At 30.6% G+C, this 20,709-nt stretch overlaps 1 protein-coding gene across 4 annotated transcripts in view; it reads right to left on the bottom strand.

The window, feature by feature from the left end:
* LOC142328951 (uncharacterized) overlaps positions 1–20,709 on the bottom strand; it is a 164,235-nt gene that overhangs the window by 51,073 nt on the left and 92,453 nt on the right. For all 4 annotated transcript variants that reach the window (XM_075373146.1, XM_075373147.1, XM_075373150.1 and 1 more), the window contains exons 4-5: positions 9,625–9,699; positions 4,949–5,153 (exon numbers count right to left, since the gene is read on the bottom strand). In XM_075373146.1, the coding sequence (XP_075229261.1) occupies positions 4,949–5,153; positions 9,625–9,699 (280 nt within the window). The remainder of the gene's footprint in view (positions 1–4,948; positions 5,154–9,624; positions 9,700–20,709) is intronic.

Here is a 20,709-nt window from a genome sequence, read left to right as displayed (position 1 = left end):
ACAAAGACTGAGGATCAGAGGTGGTACTGAGTTTGATACTGCAGCCAAACTATGTATTGTATTGTATTGTACCTGTTCAAGTGGCTAGACGCCACTTGAACAGGGCCATTAAGAGATCAAAAAGGGATCATTGGTTCAAACTCTGTGAGGAATTGGACAATGATCTCTGGGGCCAAGCCTACAAGATAGTTACTAATCAAAAAAAAAAAAAACACGTACATCAAAAAAAAAAAACACGCATACATCAAATAATTTTCAATTCGTGCTGGGGGTTAATGCCAAATTTTAGTTAGTGTTGGAAAATCGAGTTAATCTTACGACTTTCAGTCTCATGAATATAAACACTAAGAAGTACTTAAGAAGAACTATATAGTAGTGAATGATGAACAACGCTACTATTTATGTGGATGTAAAAAAATAAAACTTCCTGTACCAGATAAAAATTAACTCTATTAAAATACATCAAGAACCAATAAACGTTACTGAAACATTATGGTATAAAATAAAATCCTCTGATATAATCAGTCAACATTTGAGAAAAATGATGTCAACGTCAAGTCAGAACAATATATCCGAAACCGAAAAAACCTCAAATTAATTGAGACAAGTAGTTTAAACGAATTGGTCTTCCGATTTCACAGTTAGAAAATCAATGTCACAATATGCGAATTTCTCCTGATGGATTATCTTAAAACTAAGTTATTATTTCATGATCCATCCCCAAGAAACTTTGAAAAATTCAAGAAAATATGCTTCATGAAGTTAACGAAATTTAATTATTAATTAATTTAATTAATTTTAATTAATTTAATTTAATTAATTTAAGTAGCTGATGTAAATGTGGCTTCCAGGTTACATAGAAATCCAGAGATTCATTGCACTAAAAATCTTACACAAGTCTTTTTCCCTAACAGAATAATGTATCAATCACTAGATCCCATTGCATTAATTATAGTTACACTTTAGTAACTTCATTATGGGAGTAAGTGGAACTAAAAATTTATTGTTTTTGACGAAATAAGCACAAAATAATTTGTTTTTTGATCATGCTGAACACGCTGAACTTCAAACAAAAAAACGACATGATAATATACTAGTATTTAGAATTAAGTTTTTGAATTACCGGTGTATTTTTGTATTTGAATTTTAAATGAGAAGAATATACAATTGTATTGGTATTTTAGAAGTGATTACTAGACCTGGACTTTTATCCTTAAGTATTGTAGTTGTTGGTTAATATAGTGCAACAACTGGGGAAGGAAATATCCTGTAGAAAGTTTCCTGCAGGTATCGGCAGCAGGTATCAACGGTGTCAGCAGTGTCTAGGGGGCTTCCCGACCATGTGGGAATCGCCTGGATGGTGAACTTGCGGTCACTCCGATGCTCGGAGTAGGAAGGTAAGCTCCATTTTCTGGAGCTAATTAGAAAAAAACTTAAACTAAAACTTTAAAAAACTTACTCTTGGGTACGGAGGTTATGTTCCCGGCCGAGGGACTTATGGGTTCCAGGCTAACCAAAGAAGAATATGGCTTGCTGTGGTTAATATGGCATAGTCCATATGGAGATGCTAATAACGGAGGAAGAAGCAAGAAAGCAGACAGGCACCTCAGAGCTCTGGTGCGGAGAACAGGGCTGCGGGTGAATGTCCAGGGAGCCTCTCAAACCTGTGGAAGTTGCCTGGATGCGGTGAACCCGTGGTCATTTTGAAACCCGGTGCAGGAAGGTAAGCTTTCCCTTTCTGAAGTAAAACCTTACAGCAGTTTCCAGAAAGGGGAAGGACTATCAGAGGTGGAGGTTTAGTCTGTAGGGCGCAGGCACACATACGTACTCAATCTTGCGGAACCTGTTAGCAAGCCCGAAACTTTGTACCTAAATGGTATTCCAGCTGGTATGGTATTCCGTAAAAAGTATCGGCAGCTCACAACTTATTAAGAGTCGAGTGTATACACCCCAATTCCACTCAGATGCTCTGCTATTTAGAAAATAGCTTAAAGTTGTGTGTCAGTCCTTGACACACAATCCTTCAGGAGATAAGAACGTTTTTTGAGGATTGAAGGATTATATAATATTACTGATCAATAACCTTGCATTGATGAATTTAAAATAATATATGTTGAAGAGAATTCAGTAAATTAAAGAGTTACCCGAGAACATGTTTAAGGTTCTATAAACTACAAGGCGATCATATTTTGAAATACATAGTATATAGAAGTATCCAATTGAATTACAATCTATCTAAACTATTACAATCTATTGGTGGGTGCCTGAACTGAAATTGAATGTTTGGCAATAAAATGTTAATTCCAGATTCCATAGTTTGTAGACATTTCTGCAAGAAATAAAATTATTTTAAAGATTAAATATTTCAAAAAGGAACTTTTTACAATCACTTTAAAAGTTACCTCTGTAATAGATAAAAGTTACCTGCTAGATAATTTCTTAATTGTATATCAGAAAAGGAAAAAAAATTTGGCTATTGTTTTGGTGATGATTTGAAATAAAATGGGATGTACAGGTTGGAATTTTTTATCTAGAGCGTTATAACGTATCCCTATACACGTATAATGTTTTGGCGCTGTAAGAATATATAAAAACAATAATAGAGAATATTCTCACTTAAAAGCCCATCCTTTGACGTATTAGTATTTTATTGATATTGTTAATTCTGCAGAATGGTAGCTTCTCTACCTTCGTCTGGTGGGTTCTGGGTTTGAATCCCGTCCAGGCTTAGCATTTTTCATATACTGCTAATTCAGTTCTCATTACAAAAAAAAAATATTGAACTGGGTAATCAGCCTGTGTAAATAAGCCAGAGTGTATAATTAAATAGTTAATATTTTTTTTAAAAAACTGTATAATATGTATAATACATATACATATACATATTATAATATGTATAATCAAGAATTGTAAAAAAAATACATAAATTTAATGAAATAAACAATAAAATTCTAGTAATACTGGAATTACTGGAATTAGTTGTACTATTATCTGAAGGACAACAATATAGTACATTTGAACTGTAATCCAAATGGTAGTTATAACATTATCCTACGGTTGTACTAATTAACAATGTACATAATTACAGTTTACCATTTCAGTTTGGTCAAACTTATACCACCTGCTTAAACTCCTCCAGTCATATTATTTAGGAGATTAAATACCATTACACATTTAGCTGGGAATTTATTTTCCAAATAAAATAATTTTGACATTATAATGAAACCTAAAAAAATAAAAAGACGAATCTATGTCCATAATAAATTAAAAATAATATACTTAAAATTTCTACTTATACAATGTTGAAAAAAGCCTCTATAACACATCCGTACACAGAAAATTGTCTGAACATACTATGATTTATACTCATTCTGTAAATTAGTGATGAATTATTACGTTATCTGTACCTATAAAACAAGTCCTTCAGGAGCCCTGACTGACTAATAATCAACACTCAGTAAAAACTACTGAAGATAAATTAATGAAAATGTTTATACACGTTCTTCTTACTATGTAAGTGCACACTAAGAAAGGATATTAGATGTTTCTATCGTTAAGAAAGGATAATTCATGTTTCTTTAAAATTATTCCGGATCTTGATATATTATAATTTATTTGATTTCTTCGGGTTATAAGATCGTGTTTATTATTACTCGTATTAGCCTAATTTGAATATTTTTTTATATAAAATTTATGTTTTAATCTAAGAGTTATTTTTTATTGCTTAATTTTTTACTACAAAAGTAGCACACCATGTCATGAGGCGTCATAATACATAATTAAATTGTAACCTCGAGTGTTATACATACACGAGAAACACAGAACGTTTGGTAGTTCATTGCATAGCGACAACGATATATGACTGCAACAACGATACACAGAGTCATGTAGAACATGACAACAACACCACATTCTTTCTATCTATTGTACTACTTAATAAGATCTATCCGTATTATGGATTATACTCATATCAGACAAAAAACGTAGGGCTATATAAATCCTTCTTAACTTTTTTTTTTAAATAACAATATTTACGCAAATAACAACACTAGCCTGGTGTTATTCGAGTACAAAATCGGGCTGGTGGGATAAACTAATGACGGTGGCCTCCACCATGATACGTGGAAAGGCGCGTGAGCAAATAAATCGACAGAATATGGATCAACGGATGGACGGAGGCACGGAGTCCGAAGACGAATGATCGTGGGCCCAGCCTCTGGAGGTGGTCGGCGGAGGCTGTCGGATAAAAGAGAGCCCCGAAAGCGTAAGCTGAGTTTCACTAAATTTCGTTGTTGCGATCAACATGTTTGGTGGTATGTTGTGTTTTATTTTGCCTCGAATTACGAGACATTCACGAAATTGGCTCATAACAGGTAGAACTAGGCGCGGAGAATCGCGCTTCCGCGAGCTCGGAGATTCAGAGGGAGACGATGTAGAGGACACAAGATGTCCGGACGAGGCTGGAAGGTAATAAGCTAAGTTATTAAATCACCGATGCAAATGACTACCGAGCCATTTGCATCGATGTCATCTCAACGAGGCCAGGCTTATTACTATGAGATATAAAAAATGGTTAACTATGGTTCGGTTGTTTAACAGATGATTTACGAAGTCGAAGGTTCTGAGGTTCAAATCTTAATAAAATTTAGTTGCTTTTATATATTTGAATACTAGGCAGTGGATACTAGTGTACTTTGGTGGTTGGGGTTCATTTAACCACACATCTCAGGAATGGTCGACCTCAATCTGTATAAAACTACTGTACACCTAATTTACATGTCATACATATTATCCTCATCTTATTGGGCCGTAGGGAGGAGTTGCTTATTTTCACTAATTGAACAGATTGCAGTGTACTCCTTAGGAAATAAAATAAAACCAAATCTTACCAGCTAATATGAAACCTTACCTTTACCAGACTCTACCATCGGTTTACATTTAATAATACCTGTATTTAAAGGGGTCTCTCCAGTATTTTCGGAATGTATAAACGAAATCGGCATCGGCATTAATTTAGTCGGTAAACCATCTTCTCTGTAAAAAGATATTAATGATGGTTGTTGTGGGTTTTGTTGAGGAATTTCTTCTCCTTCTGTTGAATTCCCTTCTGGTTCTTCTTCAACAACACTTAGCATATCGCTATCTTTTGCCACCTGTATTAAAAATTAAAAATCTTATTAATGAAATATTTATCAATTAAATTTATCTACGTATCTATTATATATTGTCTACTTAGACTAATCCCCATCCTTAGTCTAATCCATAATATTTATGGTAGAGTAATGAGTAATATTACTCTACCTTTCATCCGAAGTTGAGTGTTCGATTCCTGTTCACGTTTGGCATTTTTACATGGTAGAAAATTACTTTTCATTTGATCGTAAAAAAATGAAAGTAAGGTTACTAATTTTATCAACAAAATGATTGTGTTAGGAGCAATTTTTATTTTTTGTTTGTAATCTTTTGAAGAAAGTGAATATAGTAAATTGAGAAAAAGAAAAAAATATATTAATTTTGTGTTACATTTACCCTTCACCTATCAATTTATTTTTCGAACTAGGTATCGAATTTTATATTTTCTATAATTGTTATATGTTTTTATTTTATTAATTTAGATAATTATGCTTTTATTTTTTCAATATTACGTAAAACTCGAGTGTTTTACTTGCACAAATAGTTATTAAACAATAATGTAGATAAACGTATGCCATGAAATATTAATATAATATTTGGTCAAGCTATTAAGAAACTGTTTAATGTAAAATGTAATTGGTAGATCATTTATCCTTTTTAGACTTAAAAATTGAAACTTCCCATTTAACTTTTCGTTAAATACTTATTTAATATTTCTATTAATTTTATTTCTAATTCTTTACATTTTTTTACATTAAACAAATTATTATTATTCTAGTGTTATAAATTAAAATAATTTATCATTTTCAGTTAATTTTTTGTAACTTTTTTGTAATCTTTATCACTTTTACTTATTGCTTCTCTAGTAATTTTCTTGATCCTTTCGATAAATTTAATTTATCTTTAAACAACCTACTTATTCTGGTATAATCTTCATAACGAATATTTTCTTGTTATTTGAATTACAGTACTCACATTTTATAAAGGCATTAAATGTTTTGCGTAAATTTCTAATAAAAGCTGATTAAAGTTTAATTACAAACAAGGGCTGAAAATACACGATTAAATGGAATATATCTATATTTAAACTAACTTTAAAAAATAAAATTTTCAATTTACGTTTTTATATTGGTGATTCAAAACGGATTTCACAAATTTAAAAGCATATAAAAATTCATTGAAATAACTTACACATTCGGTAGTGGTTTCATTTCATAGAGAAACATATCAAAGTTTTCATTCAATATTCATTTTTGTTTGAAATAATTTTCATTGTAAAGCAACATACATCCCATCTGAAGTCAATTTCATTCCAGACTGTAGCCAGCAAGTCTGGCGTTACCTCTGCAGCTGCGGCGTTAACTCGAAATCTTAGCTCAACAAGATCAGCAGGCAAAGGTGGTAACAAAATCCAATCTTTAATGAAACCCCAGAAGAAAAAAATCTTTAGGGGTCAAATCTGGGGTGGCAAGTGACCGTGCAATTGCCTCTTCACGACCAATCCACCGACCTGAGAATTGAGCATCAAGAAAATTGAGCATCAAACTTATGTGAAATGATAGATAGAATTGAATAATAGAATGATAGATAATAATAATAATAATAGATAATAATTGAATGATAGATAGAATGATGATGTCAGACAACGTAATTTTTAAATTTGAGTCAACCTTTCACATCAGTGGCGGGGGGAACATCCATAACTGCTGAATTTGGAGTAGCAAAAACTCTCGTAAAAATTTCCAGCACGTTCGTGATAACCATAAGGTCAATATTTTTTGTGCCCTAAGCAAATAAAATACGTTCAAAATAATTGCTTCTTCCAGGAGGCAAATGTAAATGGTATCGTTTACCTAGACATGCCACAAAAAGTTCTAATTCCTTAGTTGGGCGATAATGACCAAGATGGGTACCATTATTATTAGCAAGACGTTAGAAGTTTGATGCTGAGAGTTTTGCTACTCCAAATTCAGCAGTTATGGATGTTCCCCCCGCCACTGATGTGAAAGGTTGACTCAAATTTAAAAATTACGTTGTCCGACATCATCATTCTATCTGTCATTCAATTATTATCTATTATTATTATTATCTATCATTCTATTATTCAATTCTATCTATCATTTCACATAAAACTGCAGTCGAACAACTTTGCCATCTGTCGAGGTTAGTTTGCATGGTTTCACGTTTGATCGTTTACGTAATACGGCCCAAACAGTCGTTTGTGGAATGCCAATCTTGTCAACCTTGGTTTGGTACCAAGAGTAAATTTTAGTCTACTAGGAGGCTCCCTACCGTGAAAATTACTTAGTACTAAAGTTCCGAACTGCAAATCGTGAAACCAAAACACAAAGCCGGCCATCAATAAATGCATCCATTTTTAACAACACTGGTGGTTAAATTCGATACTGACGTACGTCAAAACTTCATGAGTTTTGCTATGAAGTAATACCTCAACCGAGTCTGAAGGTATCGAAATAGATTTATTATATGCTTTTAAAGTTATGAAGTCCTTTCCGAATTACTCTTTATATCTTCTGGTATATATATATATATATATATGGTATGCGATGCTTAGACATCATATTACTTAGTATTAAATTGTTCGAATATAATGACATATAACGTGATTTAATTTTTTATATTCACGCAAAACTTAAAGAAAACTAGCAAAATCTTTATTAATAAGGAAACATTTTAGTTTACGATTAATAGTAGTTAATTAACATAGAACTCAGGATTCCTTATGTTATAATAAGAAACAGATTTATCACTTATGAATGAATTTTTTAGGCTACTCATCTTAAATAGAAAAAATACAAAAAAAAACTTAAATACAATAAATGAAAAATAAAACCATTTCAAAAAACTTACTAAAAAGTAAGAAAAAATTATTCAGTGCTGTAAATAGCTAATTGTTGGTAATTGCTCTTAATTTTGCTCTGACTTAGAAAAGTAAAAATTTGTAAAAAAGTTAAATAGTATTACTATTTTTACTTGTCTGCCATCGCAGCAGTAGAGCAGTCGAGTTTTTGCAATAAGGAAAGTATGGTAATCAAAAAATAGAGTACGGGTTTTTACATTTCTCAATGTACAAAATGTTCGTACGTACGCACGTACATATGCATGTCCCTATATACGTGTGTCGGTGTGTTGAAACCTAATGGCTTTTGATAGGATAAATCGATTTTGACGAAATTTTTCGATACAATTCTTATACAATTTACAACATACAATTCTTTGTAATTTATGAGGAATTATAGTTCTTCGATTTATAAATAATTTTGTTAAGTTTCCAATTTAAAAAAGAGTAATAATAATTTAATTTAATTAAAAACAGAGAATTTCCAATATCTTTTTTAAAACTAAATTTATGAGGAAATTGTCAGAACCATTTAAAATTAAAAGGCGTAAGGCAATGAGACTGTTTATTTCCAATTCTCTTTAACTATGTTCTCGATAAAGTCATAAAACAATGAAGGAAAACATTGAAACTAAATGAGGTAGAAACAACAAGATTAGATTACAAAAAGGATTATCTAAATATAGATTGTTTGCCTTATTGAACGATCAACAATAATCGCAAACAATTTTAAAATGTTAAAAGAAACTGCAGCAAAATTGGAATTACAATTCCTATAAAAAAACAAAACTACGACGTATATTAAAAATAATATTAAAAATAATATAAATCTAAAAACTTACTGCGATAAAATTAAATTAATTAAAAAACATTATATTCGTCGAGAAATAATACAGTATAACGCCTTGTAAAGATCCAACTCAGAAATAAAAGCAAATAAAACGGAACTAATAAAAAATATATATAATACAAATTGCTTTCTTTTAACGCAAAACTTATATACTATAAGCAACCATTAAAGCAGAATGCTTATTTATGCGCTTAGAAACAACTATGATCCCTCAAATGAACGAGACTGAAAAAAATAATTAAAGAGAAAGGAAAATTTTAGGAAAGGTTTTTGGATCTAAATGTACATTTAGATCCAAAAACATCTAGAGATCTTGTAATCGAAATATTTTGAGATCAAATAAAGAAGTTTTCTTGAAAGAGTAACAGACTCTAAAGAATAAGAAGATTCTGTTTTTGTAGATATTAACAAAGAGAATCTTTAATCTTTCTAAATTAAAAACTAAAAATGACTGGTTTCGGGTAATAAAAAAGAATTAAAGGAATTAAATATCGAAGAAGAAGAGATTTATAACCAATATACTTTCAAAAATAAAATAAATTTTTCCAGAGTGTTCTGGAAAAACCAAAAGGAAAAAGTGAAGAAAATTTTACCAAAAAGGGAGACGAAGTTACTCACTCAAAGAATGATGGCAAAAAAGGAAACAAAATGGAAAAAAGTAAAGTTATTTTTTTTTAATGCAATCCATAAAATGTGCAAAAAAAATTAAGATTGTGTTAAATTTTCTATTTCTTTTGTACACGCTTACATACGTACCAGTAATATTATTCTGTAAACCAACCTTTTGTTGATTGGAAGCGTTTTCTTGATCTGCCTCATCTTTACCGTCACTTTCTTCTTCATCATCTTCAGACTCCTATAAATTTAATATAATTTATTTATATAATATAATATTTATATAATATATTTATTTTATATAATTTATTCATGTTAAATAAAACAAATTCTTTTCAATAGTGTAAATTAATAATGGTTTCTATTCTACTTTTCCGGCGAATATAGCAAGAATAGCTGTATTTAATGGGGAATTATAGTGGTCCTATCAACAATGGGGAACGGGTTTTTTCAAAATTTACGTTTTAGGGTTAAAATATTTCATCTAGGTAAAAAAAAAAACCATTTACTTGCATGTACTTTTATGTGTGTCGCACTGCTTTTACCATATATCTCAGCATCAACTTAATTTTCTGCAGAGGAATTTTAGAAAAATCTTTATTAGAAACAAATTTGTTACCTACAATGCATATATAAATAACCCAAAAAAAGTTTTCAAAAAAATGACTCCCACCTCATAAAATTTAAATATGTTTTTTTTTTAATTTTAAATATATGTTTTTTTTTTAATTTTGTTCTATCTCCCTTCGGTTTAAATATTTTTTAATTTATACTCGTTAAATACAGTTATTAAGAAAGTCTAATTTTTTTTTTTTTTATAAACCACGGACCTAAAATGTAGGAAATGTTTTTGAGAAATCTATTTTTCTTGTTTTAGTCTTTATAGAAGATGGTGTAAGATTTACAGAAAACTTTACATAAGCAGATTTATTAAGCTCTTTTAATTTTTATCATTACATTTTCTTTATCACATAAAGAGCTACTAAAATTAATTAATTAATTAATTAATTAATTAATCTTTGGCACTTAAATTATATTCCGGACCCAAAAGGAGAAGCACTTTTTTTTTTTCTTTCTAAAGTATATTTTCATAAAATCTTTGGCGTAGTCGGGAAAGTTATGCAATCAATACTTTGCCAGCTTTTTTAAATCTTTAGTGTTGCAAATACAAATAGAAATAATATGTTAGTAAGCTAACATATTATTTGTACTCGTACAATATAAAAATTTTATATTGTACGAATATAATATAAATTTATATTTTTAAATCAATGTGAAACGGTAGGAACGAAGAGATTGTTTTATTTAGTTGAACATGCACTAAAATGGTAAGACTAATAAATTATACAACCTATTCATTTCGTATTATAAATAAAATCTGCTGAAATTATGTTCCATGGTTGTTTCAAAAATGAGGAAATTGTGTTTTTAAATTGCCAGGTGTTGAATTTTATAAAATGATTACTTTTCAATTTTTAGGATATATTTGGAACTTTTCTTTAAAATATAAAGGTTTTATAATGGGTCTTTCATATGAAAGCAAAATATTGACAGATTGTGGTGGCATTGTTGATTTTTTTTTTTTAATTTTTAAAGCGTCATTTATTTTCAGTAGTTTATGACTAATTATCATGAAACGCTGCACGCCTCAACAACGTTTACAAATCATAAAAATTTATTATAGAAATATGGAATCCATTTCAGCTACGCATCGTGCACTTAACGATACTTATGGTGTGCATAATCAGCCAAACAAAAGCAAGCAACGGGACCATTCTTTGCCTATACGGTTTGCCTACGGTTTGCCTATACGGTATGTACCTACTTAGCTAAATATTTCATTAATTAAAATTTTATTTGGCTATAACTCTGGAACCAATGAGAGTAGGTACACATATAATATATTGTAGAAAATCTTTCAATTAGGGCTTATTACTGCAGTTAAGTTTTAGTAGGTAGATTTCATAAGAAAGCTATCTATTGTAATGGGTGCCATGATTCGACTTCGGAAAATTTCCATATATCTTCGCGTTTCACATCACCCAGACCCCAAAACCTGCGACAGTTCAAAAGTTTAAATACGAGAACTGCTGTAATTTTGCGGCAATCACTTTTAAATTTTTCCTTAAATATAACTCGTCCGAAAATATCGGTCGATCACAGTCAAAGACGGACTGTAGGAATGGAAATGGGGGGGGGGGGTTTCGAAAAAAAAAATTGTTATTAAGTAAAATATCGAATTCTTTTAAAGTTTCTGCTATTTTTTGGATAAGGGACTAAATCTTATGTAACAAAAGTTTTTTGATATCACCAACCAGTGGCCCAGGGGTGGAAATGGTTTTTGAAGACAAAAAAAAATCATACCTTCCTTAATAGGCACATTATCAAATCAGTTGTAAGTGGTCATTAGTACTCTAAACAATTTGATATGATCGAGTATTACGGAGAGGGATGACCAAAATGTTACTGGAATTTTGAGAAATGGGGCTAAACATATAAAACTTTTTTCCACACGTAACCATTGTCGTATTGAGTGAATTTGAAGTTTTTTTGATACCCTACTTAGCACCGGTGAAATCTACCTCCACCTTCCGTCGTGTCGAAAAAAATATTTTTTATGTCTTCTTAAGCATGTTAATAGTGCGTGGTCTAAAAATACTTTGGGGGGCATATAGGGCAAAATATTGATATTTAAACTATTTTCATGTATAACTATTTTTCCACTATACTCGTTTAATAACCAATTCCAGGAAAGTAAAACAACTCCGTTGTCAGCTTTTTAGAAATGATTCTCATAAATAGATTACATAATGTAAATTAAATCGTTAGTTATAGTTTGAATATAAATTTCACAGAATTTAACAAAAATTAAAATTTTTATGACTTTTAAAAAAATCATTTTAAAAGTAAAGTACACACCTTCATTAGGACATATCTTATCGGTTTTTATAACTTTTTAAAATTTAATTCGCTTAATTAATAATAATTATAATAATAATATTAATTTATTAAACACATTACATTTATTAAATTTTAAATACATTACAATACTTTTTATGACTCACCTAATAACAGACACACGCATCCGCGCGCGCGCGCCCATACACACACACACACAGAGACGAGCATACACATTAATTCTGACGCACTTACTTTAAGATCACCGATCTTTGTTTTTAAATGTCTATGGGTTGAATCACTGAAATTTATTACAAGAAACTATAACAGAAAAACTGCTTGACTTGTTGTTTACCGAACTGCTTGATTTATTAACAATAAATTAGTTTAAGAATAGAGTAAGCAATCTTTAATTCTTAGGATTGGGTGGTGGTTGGGTAAACAATTTTTTTCCTGTTTTCCTAAAAAATATCGAATTTGTTGTTAGCTAAAACACAGAATTATATATGTTTTGATATTATGATTTTTCTTTTTTAAATTTTAAAAAATAAGAGTTTTACTTAAAACATTCAGTACAATGGCTAACACATTCAGATCAAATAGACATACATACACCCTAAATACATTACACACCTTTTTGAGCAGTCTTGAAACAGTAAACTAATAAAGATATTGATATGACCTAATTTTACGTAAAACGTAATGAATGTGTTAAGTAAACATTCTTATTTTTTAGAAATTAATTTTTACAAAAAAAAAATATATTTCATAATATAAAAACATATATAATATAATTGTATCTTTTAGCTAATGACATCTATATTTTTTAGAAAGAACAGGAAAAAAGTGTGTAATGTATTCAGGGTATTATGTATGTGTATTTGTTCAACCATTGTCACCCGTACGCCAGAATGCGCTCATTTGAAAATGAATTGCGAATTTCAAAAACCCTCCCAGAAGTTTCCGATTTCGACCGCTAGGTGGTGAACCCTGTTTGCGTTGATGCTAATAGGATAAAAAAGGCAACCCACCGGGTTGGTCTAGTGGTAAACGCGCGTCTTCCCAAATCAGCTGATTTGGAAGTCGAGAGTTACAGCGTTCAAATCCTAGTAAAGACAGTTACTTTTATATGAATATGAATACTAGATTGTGGGTACCGGTGTTCTTTGGTGGTTGGGTTTCAATTAACCACACATCTCAGGAATGGTCCAACTGAGAATGTACAAGACTACACTTCATTTACACTCATACATATCATCCTCATTCATCCTCTGAAGAATTATCTAAACGGTAGTTACCGGAGGTTAAACAGGAAAAAGAGAGAAAAAGAGAGAGCCATATTGGTATAAAACCTTCACGGATCTAATGACAATGTTCCGAAATTTAGCGGATCTGCACTTCTACATTACACTGTTGTGTTATGATCTACACTGGTCGGACATCCTATTTTTTTTTTTTAGGGTTTTTTGGCAGTTGTATATTTTAATTTTTAGTAGATTTAAAACTTGTTGCATCCAGAGGGTAGTATGATCTTATAAAATTTTAGGTTATTTTTTAATATGCTTAAGTTTAAAGCAAATGTTCAAGTAATGGGGTTTTAAAATCTATTTTTGCTTTCAACTAATAGATCTTAAAACAATATAATATTTTTCCTTTTAATTACAATTCACAATATCTGCAATCTATTCACTTTGGAATAATGAGTTGGTTGTTTAAAAATTGAGGTTAGAATTAGATTATTACGAAATAATTATAAATTTGATATATTTCGGATATAACACATTTATAATGAGAGTTGTTTATATACGTATAGTTATGTATGTTTAATTATGTCAAAATAGATTACTAAATGGGATGGTGATGATATTTCCGTTTGAGGATTTGAATGGTCTCCAATAATTTATTATCTATGACCAAATCGGGGCTGAATATTGATATATATAAAAAGTATTATTTATTATTTTCAAATAAAAAACAAAATTGTTTAAATTTTGTCAAGATTTTAACGCTTTGTTTGTATGCATATTTCCCACGTGAGATGTTTGATGTAATTGTAGATAAATATCAGATTGAATCCGTTTGTAAAATTTGCACATTGTTTAATATGTTGGCATCTTCCATGTAAATGTTACGTTTTGGTTTTATTCTTCGATTAACCTTAAACGTCATTTAATTATTTAATTAAGCTTTTGTTGTAGGTGTTGTAATCTTACAGCTGTGGATTCATAAGTGAAATAAACAGTAAATAGAAGTTACTACGTGTACGATTATTTTTACTATTCTTTGTACAATGGTCTAATAAATTAAGCTCAAATATTATAAATAATGTACGCTATTTAAGAAAATACACTTGAATCAAATAAAATAAAAAGAATAAGTTAAAATCAGTATTTCCTTATTATTATTATTATTATTATTATTGTTATTATTATTATTGTTATATTATAAAATCAATATTCCTTTTTATAACAATTAACCATTTATGATTTGTAACAAACTTACATGATAAATAAAATCAATTATTTACCAAATTCAAAGCTAATTAAATTACACAAAAATCATTTTGTGGTTTATGAAATTGATAAAATTTTAATGAGTTTTTTGTGTTAAAATATAATTTACCACTAGGTGTCGCTAATGCCCACATCGTCTGCCCACGGTGGAGGCAGGATAGAGAAATTTCAGGACTGGGCTGGACAAAACTAGAAACTATTGTTGCCAATATCCTGTCTAGCCAACAGAACTGGTACACTGTAGAGAAATATGTAACAACAATTCTCCAAAGAAGTAGAGCAACAGGAATGAAATGCGGATTAAATGGCTTTCGATGACTGTAGAACCGAGTACAAGGCTGGTGATCGAGAAGGTGATGAAGAGCCCTCTGCGACGTCATTCGTTCGCGACTGGGCGGATAGGCGACGTTGATGATACACGGGGATTATGGATCCCCTGAGCTCGAAGGCACTCCCCGGAGCTGAGTGATGCTGGTCCGAACCGCTGTTCCGACCCCGGGAAGGGTGGATCGGTGAGATATGAGGTTTAGTCGGTAGGGCGCAGACACACCTACGCACTCTAAATAACATCTTGTGAAACCTGTTAGCGAATCCGACACTTCGCCCGTAAATAGGGTTCCTGAGACTCATCGGGAAAAAAAGGTGTCACTAATGACCAGTGATTCGACATTAAATAAACCAAAAAATATCATGTTATTAAAAATATCATGTCAAAGATAAATTATAAAGAAAAAAAATTGATGTTGGCACAACCTGACTTCCTTGTACGACTGTTAAATTACATATACAATTTTTTTTAATTTTTATTGTTTTTATTAATATATTATTTATCAAAAAACTTTGTTTACAATCAAACTTGCAATCTGATTCGAACCGATCTGCCTTCCCCTTGTAAGAACAATATTATTTCATTAATTAAAATTTTATATGGCTATAAAACTCTGGAACTAATGAAAATATGTGCCTTTTATGGTATATCGTTAAAAACCTTTCAATGAGGGCTTATTACAGTTAATAAAAAGTCCAAAATCCAAATTTTTTTGAATTTTGGGCTTTTTGGAGACTTTTGGTTTAGTTGATTGCAATCAAAAGTGGAGGTGCACAACTAGATGTTACAACAGTCCTAATTGCAAAATTTCAACTTCCTCGGCTAATTGTTTTTGAGTTATGCGAGATACATACGTACGTACAAACGTCACATTAAATTACTCAAAATGGATTCAGGGATGGTCAAAATGGATATTTCCGTTGAAAACTGAAATGTTTCGCGATACAATACTTCCTTTACTTCGTATAAGGGAGTAAAAATTATAAAATAACTACATGCAATCTGTTTTTTTTAAATGATTAATTCATCATATATGTTGGAAGCTTGTGCACGGGAATATGAAATGAACTTTTTTTAGCGTATAAAAATTGCCAAGCCTGCCTGGGATTCGAACCCAAGACCTCCGGATGAGGCTTGATATGTTACCACTCCAGTACGGAGTAAGTACATTAAAGATACAAAACTATCGTAAATTAATTCACAATTCAGAAAGCATTATTGAAAATTATTTTGTAACATTTATATACACCTTGAACGGGATGAAGACAATTCTTTTACATTTTTTAATTAGTATTACTTAAAAAATTATCCACAGAGTAATATTGTTTTCCGTAAAAGAAAATCTTTTAATTGCACTTTAATTAAATTGGTGGGAAGATTTTTCAGATGTTTTTGCAATTTATTAAAGTTAGTTATCAGGCTCTTTTTTGTAAGCCGAAGAATTCTACGAAAACAGTTCTGTTGTCTGGTTTGATAAAGGTGGATATATGACTTTTTAAGTTTAAGTGACCATTCTTTTTAGGGAAAATTGCAAATTCATAAATTTAAACACAAGGATAGTTGGCATATTTAATTTTCTAAATATAATTATGGGCGCCAGAGAGCCCATTTTTCTTTCTCAAAAACTTGATCTGACTTTTTAAAAGAGCCACAAGAGGTGAAATTATACTTTATACTAGAATATATGTAGGTATAATACATTTTTATTAATGATAAATCAGTTATAATGAATAGGATTCAAATTTGGTTAGGCAATTACGTATAAAAAATAATAAATATTGTACAGATTAATAATGTATGATCCTCTACTAATAATGACAATAAAATACATAAACACAAACGTGAAAATGATTTGAGTTAATTTAGTGGTAAAATTATTTTTAGCGTCAATATTTGGAACATCCTGGGGTATTGGGAAAGAGCAGTAATGTTACAAAATATAGAAACGTAAACGAACTAATTAACCTATTTTTTTTTCTGTCTTTACGCGGGTTATAATATTTATTAGCAATAAATTTTTATATTAGAGTTACATCATATAAAAAAATAAAACTAATTTTATAAATATTTTTTGTTAGAATTCTTTTTTAATAATTATGAAATAATATAATTTAGTTTAGAAAATTTTCAGTACCAAACTTATAATTTTTAAATCTTATCTTAGATAAAAAAAAAAAAATAATTAGATAAGGCAGGAAGCTGTTATTTTTAAGATAATTTAAAAATATTGAAGAATAATTTTTTAATTAAACATTCTATGCCATCATATGTTTCTAATTTAATTTAATTTTATCGTTTTATAAAGTTGAAAATAATGTTAACAGTACATTTACTGTTCCTGTATTGGGTGGTCTAATTCTTTTGAACTACATAAGCGATAGCTTTTGTGACTAAGAATAGAACCTCTGTAGTAACCGATGAATTAGGAACAATACTCTTTTATATACTGTACTTTCATTGTTTACACAGTTACTCGTTTATAAATAAATTTAAATTTATAGGTCAATATTAAACAGAATATTATACTGAATAAATCATTAAATTAAAATTAAAAATATTATTTAAATATTTTCACTTTTTTTATTGTTTTTACCGACTTTTCAAAGAAAAGTACGTACGGATTACTTCCAGCCACATGGTGTATAATTATGGGGTGCGAAGGAGGGGCATGGGGTGTGAAAATGAATGTTATTTACGCTCTGAAATATGAGGAGTACGAAAATACCATTTACTTAAATTCAGGTTTCCTTATATGCCTTTTAAAATATAAGGAATTTTGGGCACCAAAATCTCCAAAAATACTCGATAAATTTCATTGAAATTTAGGTATGCTGTACAAGTATACGTGAAGTTGTGCATGTGATTGGTTGAGTTGTTCCTGATTTACGCTCTTTAAGGTCAATAATAGACCACATAACCTCAATTTGACCACACAATAAGAAACATGAAAATACCAATCATGTGTAAAATTTTGTGACGTGACAATTTCAAAAACTACTGAATCAATTGCATTGAAATTTAGATATGCTGTAGTAATATATCTGAAGTTTTAAATGTGAAAACTTTATGAAGATTGGTCAGGTCGTTCCTGATTTACGCTCAATTTAAGATCGTATGTTTGAGGTTATGTTGAAGTGTAGTTTTCGTACGCGCTTATGCAGTGAGTCACAGTAGTGTGTGATTTGAAAATTAATGCTTGTGTGTAAAATTTACTCGTTAATCGAACGTATACAGTGCCTTGTATTTTTAAAATCAGTCCGTTTCTTACTGGGAAACAGTTAGGACGTCGGAAATGAAAAGTCGGTCTTCTAAAGTTTTTTTTAGTTGTGTACATTTGTTCGGTAGAAACATGAATTTTAAATCAAGAGCTCACGAAATCGCATCTGATTTAAAGCACTGAAAATTTTGAATATACTATTTCTTTACTAAATATCTTTTATTAATTTAAAATATTTTGAGAAATTTAAAGATAAAACGTGTAATTAGACCCATTATCCTGCTTAATACCGCTGGGTATAATAAGGTAACTGCTATTTCCCTAGCTAAATTATCTCTCACATTCGACTGATAATTTCTTTTTTATTTTAGAACGTTTTCAAAAATAACAAATTTAAATGTAAGAGTTTTCAAGCAAAACTGTTACAGCTATATAAATAATTGGAATTTAGGACTTATTGTAAATTAAGGTACGTAAAATCACTTTATTTGTTACATAATTTCTACTTCTTGTGATCGGTATTTACATCCTCGTTAACATAGTGTACCATATTTACATATTAACCATTTGTAATACTTTGTCCGTCTTCTAGATTCAGCCTATTTACTAAAATTTTGATTTTAATATAGGCTACCATTGTGCATGGTAAATTGTAGCTTATAGCAAAAAATGGGTCCTTTCCTTGTAGTGTGGTTGGAATGTATTTCTCTAGTTTTGTTAGTGAGTTATTTCCTTTTAGATATCGAGAAAATAATCTAGTTCAGCTAAATTATATCCATCATTGTACAAATTATCAATTTTCTTTTACTAAAACCTATTGAAAATTATACTTTTTAAATACATGATAAACAAGAAAATATACAATAATAATGAACAACGGTTGAATCGAGTTTGACAAGATTTTCTAAACTAAAAATAATTGTCAAGAAACTAAATCTTCAATACAGGATAAATGGTTAAACTTCAGTTATATAATTTAGAATACCGAAAAATTTCGGCTGTGAGGAAGATGCTACTTTAGAAACCCTGAATCACCGATCTGGTAGTTCTTTAATTCCTGGAGAAAAATAAACTTTTGTTTTAAAATATTCTTTTTTTTCTTTTTTATTCCATAAATGACCGGGATTCGAACCCAGGACCTCTAAAATATATACTTAATTTAACGGAACTGAACGCTAGCGGGATATTTATTTATTTTCCTACTAATCGTAGTACCTGGACAAAAGTCCCATGCTGCTGCATCATTATTTTATCGGGTGGGTAATATTTATTTAACGGCGGTTATATTTATTTTGTTTTCTTTATTGACGGAATTATTTGCTGCGATCCTTTAGATGAGGAATAAATTATTTGATCGGGGTGACCTTGGAAGATGAGCAAGTCAGACAGCGATCCCAGACCGTTAACCAAGGTCAGATATCCCAGTACGACAGCGGCCAGACTAGGATATATGTTGATGATGACCTCCAGTAAAACATCTAAAGGCTAGGTACGTAGGGGGTGGCGTGACGGTCAACCTGTCACATGGTGGGTATCATCCCGTCGGGGTCAAGATGACTTTGGGAGACTAGCCCCGTATGGGCTTCGTTCTCCCGGCGTGATTCCCTTTCAGTCGGTACCCTGAAGTCCTTTCGGTGCCAGTACCTTCCGGTCTAGCAGAAATACGCCTTTCGGAGGCCTAAGTGTTTCGAGGATGGAATGCACGTCCCTTTCTAGAAGGAATCGAATGTGCTGGTAATTACAATTTAATGAAAAAGCAACATGGATGATCAGTATTATCCTGAATAAGAACGCCGATTTTTTCGGGATTTTGACGAATTTGCCGCTTAAAATGTTTACAATCAAAAACATTTTACCGGATAGGATTATTTGTCCTGATGTTTTCATTCGTCATCGAGTAAATCTTTTCTCACTATACACCTTGTTCTCTTCTTTCTATTCTCGGTTCTGTGAATTTGTCAGGTATTTTCAAGCTGAGGTATCTGCGGAATCAAAGTAACCTTGACGTGAATCTAGGAGGAGTTGTCATTGTATTGACTCAGGTTTTCTTGTATATGTTGGCGCTTGCACCTATCTTTTATAAAAATAATACAAAAAGAAAATACGTAGAATTTGTTTGAGCATTAAGAAAAAAAAAATCAGAAGTTCTCTTCATAGAAAGAGTTTAATAAAATTATTTAAACTATAAAATCTGATTTTATAATCATATAAAGAAAAAAATTATATAAACATAATTATCGCCTGTCGCCGTTTCAAGAACCCCTTATTTTGGCTTCCTTGGCTTTAGCCGCTTCA

Source organism: Lycorma delicatula, chromosome 8 (assembly GCF_047948215.1).
Source record: "Lycorma delicatula isolate Av1 chromosome 8, ASM4794821v1, whole genome shotgun sequence".
Classification (NCBI taxonomy): domain Eukaryota; kingdom Metazoa; phylum Arthropoda; class Insecta; order Hemiptera; family Fulgoridae; genus Lycorma; species Lycorma delicatula.
Note: the sequence above shows the minus strand (reverse complement) of the source record. Positions and strands in the feature narration are given on the sequence as shown.